We start from the raw sequence: 11,190 nt of genomic DNA on the forward strand, positions 1-11,190 counted from the left end.
TTGTTACATTTCATCTCTATCTGCCTCACAGTTGGGTGCTTGTTACATTTCGAACATGTATTGGTAGATGGGCACAAATCTTTCGTACATAATGCTTTAGTGCTGGACCTGTGGTAAAATATAAACATTTATTGTCAACCAACAGTAACTATTATTTTTGCGGGTTAAAACCAAAAATAAAACCCAGTGTCATGCCGCATTAGATAAAGTCACTTAGTTAAGGAAGACAACCAGATTTAAAGCTGATATAATTATAAGCCTCTGTGTCATACACTTTAAAAAATATGTTGTCAAAATAAAAAGCACTCGTGTTATTCTATTGGTTTTACATAAGTACATTATTATAAACTCAATACAAGAACATGAATGAATATGCCTCCCTTATATTTGTGTGGCCTGGTAACAACGGTCGTTATATAACTTTGTGGGTAAAACTTTTTAGTAAGTTTTTACACAGCTGACAATTTAGACCTTCCATTAGTGACCACTGGGTTGGAACAGTTCCGTTAAGTGTCTTGTACACACAAAATTACAAATGCAACAGTGACAAGCATCAAATCCAGAATACTTTGGTTGGGACGTGAGTTATCTAACCCCTTTAACCAAAGTGCCAGGTTAAACATAAGTTTCAGTCGGCCCACACACCTCTATAATGATAACAACAATGACTTACAACTGACCTGAAGCACACCGATGATTGCTTGCATTTCATCAAGTTAGTTATTCTACGTTTAAGATGGTCTTTATCAGATGATTTGTGAACCAAACTCTTGGCCTCACTTAAACTATGTTCTATAATTTCCACGATTTTCTTCATCTTACAAGTCAATGCACTAACTAAAGTAGAAATCTTTTCTTGGAGATTGACATCACATCTGTTAGTGAATTAAAACTATTTACAGATTAATACATAGTAATATATATATACTAATCTGTTTAAGTACAAACTTTTTTACACTTACAAGTATAATATAACAATCTTACCTATCTTGCAATGGAAATAAAGGTTCAAAGAAATAAAACACATCAGGATTTTGGTTAAATAGTTGCCCGGTGAATGAAGAACCTGTTCTCATGGATGTCAATATAACAAGACCTCTTCTTCGCATGTCATCCATAAAACTTGTGCTTTGGTTTGTATTTGCAGCAGCGGCGTTTAATGCATTCATAATAACTTTGTCATTGTGCAAGTTAAAGCTTCTAATATTGTCTATAACGTTGTAGTCTCTTTCATCTTCGAAACTGAACTTCACAGCAGTAATGTTTCTAACCGTAACAATTTTCTTGTCCACGTTACGATACCGAACATAATACAACCACAAAGACGCGCATATTATAAACAACATCAGCAGTTGAAACAATTTCAGCTTTTTCCACCGACGCATTTTAAACTATATCTCCAATTGAGGCGTGGCAATTGGTTACGCCCAGTGACCAGCTCAGAACTAATGTAAGGCAATCGGACAGCAGCGCAGTGGTAGCCTATTCGACCGCTATCGGGCTAGTTAGAGATACAGTACCCCAAAAGGTAACCAAGCGCAAGGGGGCGCCGAGTAAAAATTGAATACCCATTTTTCATCTATCATACCTCATGGTCTACTAAAGATGTCTTTAGTATTTTTTGAATTGTTGTCAATTAATAAAGAGATGATAGTACTAATTCGTGGTATCAACTAAAAACCGTCATGTATTTTAAATTTAGAAATATTGGGCATTCCCATCTTCCCCCCTCTATACTATACTTTTTAACATAGAGTGATTTAACCAGCTAATCCGCATGTCCATTGCAGCTATACCGATACCTACAGGGAGTATCTTTACCTACCTACACTCCCTTACAAAACATGAAGGCGTTTCCATTGATCCGCAAACCGTACTCTACCGTACTTGGTATTTGATATACAATTTTAACAAACCTCATGGTCCAAAATGGCTTGAAGTAATGGTCGTTGTAAGTGTACAGCGTACCCATATGCGACCACAATAATGGTAACAGCAATGAGCCTCGAACCCGTATATGTTCTGGGCTAAAAGCAAGGCGTTAACCACGACTAAATGTAATGACCGAGCACAGAAAACGTACAAATAGTTTGTTTTGTGCTTCAGATTCAACTAAGAATAATATCTCGGGTATTGAGGGGTGTGTACATAAGCTACCATTGTTCGAATCGTCAGTGGTATAGAAGCGCTTTGCTGTAACTGCAGTTCTTAGCTTGTGTTTATTAATGTTTACTTTTCCAGCAAACGTATAAAGTAAAAGGTAATTTACTTATGTTTAAATAAACGAAAGAATTTATGTGTAAGAAGTTTTGTATATAAATTGCTTGCAAAAAAATAGCACTAAAGCAATTGCTGCATAAAAGACATTCCTTATACCGAAGAAAGCAAGCTGATGGTTTGGTACATCATATCTTTATATGGTGTCAGTGTACAGCGTGCTACAAGCTAATGTTTAAAGAAAGTTGTGCTTCGGTTTCGTTCCTCGACACAATACAATTTTAGATCATATTACATAGCTATGATTGTTTGCGGGTATATAAACCGATCGTATCACAAGTCAGCAGTGTTTACCGTAACATTTTACATAATGTTTAACAGTTGAAGAAAATTACAAGATAGGCAAATATATCATTTATTTATTTTTATTTTAGTTTTTTTAAATAAATATTTTTTTTATTTTGGAAACACTGAATTGGTTTTCGGAACAATCTGGGCTTTAAATTTCACGCTATGGTGTTCGAGCCATTAGTTGACGTGGGTTCAGCGCAGGCAGGGTGAGTATGTTTCTATATGGGTTATATAGCTGTTCTTATGTTGGAACTTTTATTCGCAGAAAAATGGGGGCAAATAAAAGCAAGAATAAAAACAAGAAGAAGGGAAAGTCGGATGAAAATACAAAGAAAGAAGCAACGACAGCGGAACTGGCACATTTAGGTAATATCTACTTATTGAGCACGGTAGTGGTCATATAGATCCTTTTTCGTCGAACAGTTGTTCTTGGCTTTGTTGTTGTTGATAGGGCGATTTTTTCCGCACTTATCCTAATTCTCAATTCTAGCATTTTCTTTAATCACTTGATTAAAATCAAATCGTAATATATATAGTAGGGTGGGGGAAGATGGGACACTTTTTCAATCTATTTCCTCCTCCAATTTGGTAGTAAACAAACAATCAACGATTTATTATAAAACTTTATCCTCGTGGCTCCTAAAGACCGTTGTTATTTGTTTAAAACACGATCAGGGTATTTGGATATTATGTGCTAAAGGTGTCCCATCTTTTCCCACCCTACTATATTTATAATTTTTAGACTAAATTTTCAGATTTTAAACCGCACAATTAGCGTGTGTGCACCGAAGCGTAGACGAGTGCTTTTTTCTTATCGTCAGCTTCGGTATAAATACCGCGTCTCTCGTTTCTTCGCTCGTTTAGTTTACTGCTTGTCTTAAGTTTAATGAGTTATAATACACGAATAAATGTATTCTATCTACTGCTCCACAGTCACCAATGGCGACTGAAACCCGCTTTGTTGGTTACTTTTGATTTGTTTTTGATCGAGCCCAGTCGACCGTTGTAGTGATAGGGTTAATTAATAATATGCTAATTAGTTTATACCGTGCTCATGCATTAGATCTGTGATCTCTTGTTTAAACTGGTACGTTAGACTAAGATGAAAGGTGTTTATATTCTCTATTTATAAAAAAAACAAAGAGTTTTTACAGAATCCTAACTGTATTGTCTGTATTGTCGTGATTCTATAGGAGGGTTTGTTAATTTAAAACACCATCAGGAAATACGGGATAATATGAGCTAACGGTATCAATCTTATACTTAAATTATAGATCTGTTTAATTGAATATGATCCTCCGTGTTATAACGGATGTTGTTTTTTGTCCAGCAATTAAAAGATAAAACGAACATAGATCAAATTATTCGCTAGTCGTATTGAATTGAATAGTTTATATAGATGTGTATGATGTTTAACTTTAACAGATGAAGATCGTAAAGATATTCAGGAAGATGAAATAGAAGAGAAAATTGAAGAAAATGGAAGTTCAATTATCGGTGAAAAGAAAATGAATAAAAAGAGAAAGTTTAAGAAAAGAAAGAACAACAAAGATCTTGAAAGGGAAATTGTGTTTTCGAATCGAACCATCAGCAATCTATCACGAGCTCTTGCATCTAACGAGTGGCTCAAACTTGCTTATGCTTTGGGCTTTCTACCACAGGTAAACTTATCTACTTATCACGATTAATCTATTGTGGGTATATGTGTATTCGCGGAAGATACTTAACGGCAATCCAGTGTTCCCTGATTCATTGACTATATTGCCAGGCTTATATATTAAACATAGGAAACATCAAATAAATTATTGCTACGAAGTTACATAAGCGGTAACTCGAAAGCGGGCATGGGGTGTATGGAACAAAACACACGTTTTATAAATAACGACTACCCGATACACAAGTTAAACTCATCCCTCAGGTATATTTTGCATTATTTTCTACATATCCAGGGTATTGCGCACTTTACTGGGAGGGCAAGCTCGGCACAGAACTCGTACAGTCAGTGTAGTTTAATGTTAAAGACATGGAGGGGTCTAACGTCACACGAGGAGATTCTGCCTCGACTCTGCGACGCCCTTCAACGGATAAGGAGACACGACTTGGCTTTAAAAGTTGGTCTTGAGTTGGCTATTAAAGGTATGAATTGTGTTTAATATATTTGTAAGATATAAGTAGATTCAGTACAATCATTGCACCATAACCAAATGCATTTCTAAACCAGCACGTCCTTAAACATATTTATCGGAATGCATATATAATAGATTTTGAATGAATGTTTTACCCTCGTATGACAGCAATAATATCAGCGTTGAGTCTCGAACCCAGATTTCTGAGTCAAGCACGCTAACCATTTGCCACGTGCCGGATTTATATTAGTCTCTTTGCCCCAGATATTATGGGCAATACATATTATTGTAATACAACTATAATATTCTGTATACTATTTCAGCTTCACCAGATAAAACCAATCAAAAAGACCCCACATTACTTCCCGAGTTGTTGAAACTAATATCAGAAAACAGCGATGTTATAGCGCCACCTTACGAGTCGAGCAAGATGACATTATCCGACTCAAAAATAAGTTTCCTGGCTCGACAAATATTAGCAAGAGAAGAATGGAAACGACTGGCTTACGCGTTAGGATTTATACCAGAAGAGGTAAAATTTAAACGCATATTTATGCGCGCTTTGATATAATATTTAGTACTGTGAAGTAAGATGGGACACCGTTCTGTTAGAGCGCAAGGCTTCGGTTGTATAATTCTCTAAATAATGTTTGTTTACCACCAAATGTGATGAAAAAAGGAAATAAATTGATGTCCCATCTTACCCCACTTTTCCATAATACAAAACCTTATTAGTAACCTGATATAGTGAATGATATTGAAGGTTAAATGTAGCCTATAACCATTAAGTTTTCCTTTTCTTAGTTGATATTTATTTCTTTTTAAAGGCCTCACAAATTATCGCATCCGCAAGCAGTTCACAAAACCTTTACACACAAGCACACATGATGCTCACTAGGTGGCGTGATCGCACAGCCCCTGAAAAAATCACGGGGTGTCTGAAAGCAGCGTTCATTAGAATTCGAAGACACGATCTGGTGTTCTTGCTCGATATTGGCGCAATAACCGCCCCTGCAAACCAGAATGGGGATTCACTTGAAGATAAAATAAGAAAGTTGAAAGATCAAATAGACAGAGAACCGAGTAATAGCCTCGGTTCGCAAATCGTTGCAAAGTTCAAAGATCTTCAATTCTAATAAAGTTAAAACGTGTTGTAGTTGTATCATAAATCCGCGTGTTTGTGCATTTACAAATCGGACAAATTGAAATTAATAGTTTACAATTTACATGATGCATAAAGTGGTTATAGTGCGGGTAAGTTCGAAAAGGATGAATGAAACTTATTTATCTTTGCGTGACGTGGCAACGACAGTCGTTATAACACGGATTTAATTGTGTTTTGTATTTAATAAAATGTATTAAAAGAATTACAACCAACCTTTGTTTGAATGTAATTTCAATAAATATATAAATAGAATGAAAGGGTGTCCCATCTTCCCCCACCCTACTATATATAAACTGCTGTATAATAACCGATATGCAAGTTATAGTGGGAAGTCGGTAGGTGCTGTTTGGCCTCAGCGCTAATAAGAGAGCAACTCCATGACAGTAGTGATGTCACTAACATGAAATTACTCTCCGACACGCACTGGACAGTTATATATTTTTCAACTTGGCGAGCCTAGTGTAACAATGGGGATCTTACGACAAGATTCTACTTACACGTACAAGTTTCACAATATACCATTTGGCTGAATTAAAAAAACAAACATTGAAGCTATATACGAAAACTTTGCTAATTGCTTATAGGCACGTATATAGCAACATAACTTAATACTTATTGTGGTGTATTTCATATCAACATTAAGTTAACCCACGATTGTAGCAAGTCTGTATTAAAACAGTTTAAACGTTCACACCTGCGGATTACGTTCATTTACATTCCTACACTCGGCATTAAAACACGCTGGGGTTAAGACTACCTGGTTACAAGATAAGAACGTATATTTCTGCCTACACCCGGTTCGCCATATCTACCCCGGAAACTAGCTATATGCTCCATTGCGACTCTCCAGTTATATAAAGATGAGAATAATTAAAGTTTCGCGTATACACCGATTTAAGTATATTATTTATGAAAACATTAACTCGCACATTCACGTGTGTCTGCTTTTGTGTTCAAGTTGTTCTAACGCCACGTAACCATGGTGGCTATAACGGCAGGTATACGAAACACAAAGCTTTTTTATATGGTTTGTTAGAAAAGGGTTTTCTGGTGCGACCATGGAAGCAATACCTTATCAAAATAAGAGGAAGCGACAAACCCAGCCCCTCATACGTAGCGGGCAGCAGATGTTTATATTGGCAGCAAGGCGAATAGACCAAGCTATTCAAGTTCGTTATACGGAACGAAGCAAAAAAGCAATTGTTCCTTTCTCCGCCACGTTGTAACCAAATCGTAATACTTACTATATATGCGTGGATAAGGAAACAAAGTTAATATACGATTTTATTACACAACGAATTACAAACTATATCACCATGCCCCCAAACTCCTATATTGATTCGTTCTCTACAAATATTTAAATAATAATATTCTGTATATTAGAAACCAAAATCTTATAGGCTTTAATTACTTTTAAATTTCCGATTTAGACAAATTAAGACAAATATCAAGTTACGAAACATTGATTAACAAAATTTTATCCAATATTATTTAGGCGCTTATATCTTTCTTTAGTACGCCCCTTTTTATAAGTAACTACACCTTCGAATATTTGACTGCATAACAAACCCACTACCAAACGCTGTCTGCTGCTGGGTTAGAACTTCCGCCCCTCGCTGTCACCTATGTTGCGTGACTCGAACTATGCGGATTGAACCTCAGTCTCCGGCGGGTTGGGTTGACGTTTTCATGTGCGGTGTAGCAAGGAGGTTACGGATCGAAGTTTGAATTTGTAAAGAAAGTTAATTACATCAAGAACCACAGGGTGTGCTATGAACTTGGCGGGGCGACAAACAAACTAAAACATAAAATATTTTTGATCTCTCCGAATACAGTTACAAATATAATTGGACAACGAGTAAAAACTAATTGAGTAAAACTGTCAACTACGTTTTGTTGCTGCACAAAAATTTAAACGGAATGGAGTAACAAGCCGTTTTAATTGTTCTTAACACGATCAGAAAATACGGGATATTATGCAAACGGCATACCATCTTACCCCACTGTACTATATACGCTTTAAAACCACTGCGGTTTTCATTATATTACCAAACGCTTATTTCATACGATTTGATCTTAAATGGAAAGGAATGTTTGAAAAATAGAGATTTGCTCTGACGTCATTAATTTTTTTGACATTTTGTCAGATTTGCTTGTGTTGGTATATTGATCTTATAATGTAGTAATATATCATGGTGGAGGGTTAGTACTAAGGATAGGAAATATTAAGTTTATAAATAAATCTGTAAACCTTGAAGGTGTTTCTATTTATACTATATCGCGATAAATATTTACATTTTTGCCCTTTGTACAGTGGCCCATGTATTTAATACCTTGCAACAATTCAAGCGAGACAACCAAGGGGCTTATGCACGCATTGCGTGGTACACAGTTATTGCGATTACTTGCTGCAAAAATACAAGGTCACAGCATCACCACACAAACCACTACAAAAAGAATAACTTATGTAATTTTAAATTGTTGTGTGGCTAATTGTTCAAAACACGATTAGAAAACAGATAATATGGCATTTAGGGGCTAACGGTATCCCATCTTACCCCACAGACTGCTGTGTAATAATCTGTACAAATATGACAGAATAGCGATTTATTATTTTACCAATATACATATTTCATATTATTACAAAGCACTATAGTCATACTTAGTACCGATGTTTTATTCCTTGATTCTAATACTCACTGTAGGGGAAATCCAGGTAATTTGTTACTGCCACGAAACTTAACACTTACATACTGACAACTTAGTTCACACGCGTATCTGCCTATCGAAGATCTGTTTCATTATTACACGGACCATTTGTTCAGCGACACCAAAACCCTTTGACTTTCCTGAGATTACAGGTTTGAAACATTGCCGTTAAATGATCTCCACCAACCGGGTATAAGGCTCATGCTTCGCCGCCATATAGCACGCTTCAACTATTACAACGCCCGGTGACGTTGGTCACGTGCCTGTCTCGCGCTTGGCGCTTCATAGAGGCTTCAGTGAGATACTCGATTGCGACCCGGGGTATATGGGGTGCATTGCGCGACTTCGTGCGTACATTCTTCCTCGTTGGCGGCGAATGAAACTTTTGTCGTGGCCATATATGTTTAAAATCAACACTACAGCAATAACTGGTATACGATAAAACAATATAAATCTTTATTTGTTTTGCTTTCAAACAAACGAAGATCAGATTAATTAAAACGAAGGGAGGGAAATTAACAGCAATACGACCATTGTTAAAACAAGGTACGAATATGTTGTATACTTCAATGAAAGTGTCAAATAAAACATACTTGTCACAGCATATAATCATATATTGTAGCAAAAACTGTGACGATCAAATATACAGAGAGGAATGACTTAGATAAAGTTCAGTTAAATCTATAATATCAATGCTAATCACATAACAAAGTTGTACGTTGTGTACCATTGGTATACTCACCGACAGACAATAGTTATCTCCCGAGGTTTTTCGTGCAATTTGACTGCATTTCTTTTAATTGGTAATCAAGTGCGAATCCTGGGCAGAAAACATAACTTGTAGCAAATACAGCATGTTGTAATTTCAAGAAAGCTGTTAGAAGCTAGCTTGCCCCAGTTCTATTTAGAACGATACATTTTCGAGGAACTCCTTAACTCTAAATTATTTGTGTAAATTATTTTCTTACAGTTTTGAAACGAATATTTTTTTATCGTATAAAAATTTTTATTGTTCAATTATTTTTCATATTTTTACTGTTTAAAGTTTTAGCGATTATCCCATGAGTCCCAACAAACAGCGATGATGCGACTCGGGACGCCCACTTGCGGATTGTAGAAACCATTCTCTTAAAAATAGATATTTGCAATGCCCCACGGCCGGGTCTGTCTTTTGTTTCTGATACCAGAGAACCCATGTCGATATATTGCTGATGACGTAACATGGAATACTGTTAGCACTTATATTCCATATTTTCTACTTATGTTTTGAACAATTGAAAACGTTTTATTTACAACGCTGTTTTAGAGCAGTGGGAATAAGGTTATATAATTCTGTAAATATTCATTGTTTAACAAGTGGGACGGTAAAAGTAAATGAAAACATGTCCCATCTTACCCCAACCAATCACATCATTTATTATCAATACTATAACTATATTTACTACATATAGCGCCGTATAAAGTTGACATATATATATATATATATATCAATATAAATTAAAACGTAATTAAGCAAAGTATAAAAATGTTGTTTCGTTTTTGCTCTTATCAATTCTACCTCCTGTGTTTATTACTCAGAAATTCTAGGAGAAAATTGACGTCTCTGGTTTTTCCCATTTCGCTTAAACCACTTCTCAGAAATTATCTCAATGAGCATGTGACTAAAAAAAATCTATTTTCCATACATTGTTCCTATAATGGTATATTTTAGTTGAAGTACCCCTTGGGTTTAGATCACTAAATTACCAAAAAAAAATTTTTTTAAAGTTTGTCCCCCAAAAAAATGCAAAATTGCAATGCGGGGCAAAATGGCGAACAGCATAGAAAGGTTTTGATATTTATATTATTCTGGGCTTTTGCTGGGCGTTAGAGTAATGAGAATACTGTGAAACAATACTGTAGCAACTTCAACAAATTGACGAACTCTAACTGTTATAAAATCATGGCAAAAACCAATTAACCCTCTTTATTTTAACTGCTGCAGATAATTATTATGTTTAACATTCTGTCGATTAGAAATACGTGGGTGTGTCCTTAATGGCTATAACTTTTAATAAAAAGAGATATACTGAGATTCAGCTCTTTTAATTAGGTGTTTCACGCAGACTAATATTTAGTTCCGTTCAATTACAACAATATTCACATTTTATCGCAATCCTAAATATGACATTACGAGACGTAATTTAAATTAAGATAATCTGATCAAGGAGTTCGAATAGCCGGAGGGGGGAATTTACTTTAACGTAAGCAAGCCTATATATATTGTTTTGCCAAACTTTCAAATTTATAATTAGTTTAGCGGATATAATGTGAAATTGGTATGTATTAGGTTGGGGAAAGATGGGATCTTCATGTTTGGGTAGAACGGGCTATACGTGCCCGCTGGGGTAAGACGGGAAACTTAAACTGGGGTAGAATGAGACAGCTGGGTTAGGGTGAGATGCGACGCTATATAGAATGTTCGATTTTCATTCCCTTTTAATATTTTGTTTGCTTGTAAACTAAGAATATTTACAGAATTATATGAACGTGTATCTCAAGACTCTAAAAGTCTCCATCTAGCCCTACAAGACTTTAGCGCCGCGAATGTAAAAGACAGTTGTTAATTGTTTCAGACACGAC

General features: G+C 35.7%; 2 protein-coding genes across 2 annotated transcripts in view; one reads left to right on the top strand and one right to left on the bottom strand.

Moving 5' to 3' along the window:
* Nucleotides 1–1,503, bottom strand: part of LOC100178766 (carbohydrate sulfotransferase 3) — a gene marked incomplete in the record, with an annotated part of 3,663 nt that extends 2,160 nt beyond the window's left edge. The window contains 2 exon segments of the mRNA XM_026838158.1: nucleotides 692–875; nucleotides 985–1,503. Of these exon segments, the coding sequence (XP_026693959.1) occupies nucleotides 692–875; nucleotides 985–1,385 (585 nt within the window).
* Nucleotides 1,504–2,632: 1,129 nt separating this feature from the next.
* LOC104266515 lies at nucleotides 2,633–6,076 on the top strand. The gene is made up of 6 exons (XM_009862912.3): nucleotides 2,633–2,774; nucleotides 2,834–2,934; nucleotides 3,994–4,229; nucleotides 4,518–4,704; nucleotides 5,018–5,226; nucleotides 5,522–6,076. The coding sequence occupies exons 1-6, from the start codon at nucleotides 2,731–2,733 to the stop codon at nucleotides 5,828–5,830; spliced, it is 1,086 nt and encodes a 361-aa protein (XP_009861214.2). The 5' UTR covers nucleotides 2,633–2,730; the 3' UTR covers nucleotides 5,831–6,076.
* Nucleotides 6,077–11,190: the final 5,114 nt, after the last annotated feature.

Source organism: Ciona intestinalis, unplaced genomic scaffold (genome assembly GCF_000224145.3).
Source record: "Ciona intestinalis unplaced genomic scaffold, KH HT000062.2, whole genome shotgun sequence".
NCBI classification, from domain to species: Eukaryota; Metazoa; Chordata; class Ascidiacea; order Phlebobranchia; family Cionidae; genus Ciona; species Ciona intestinalis.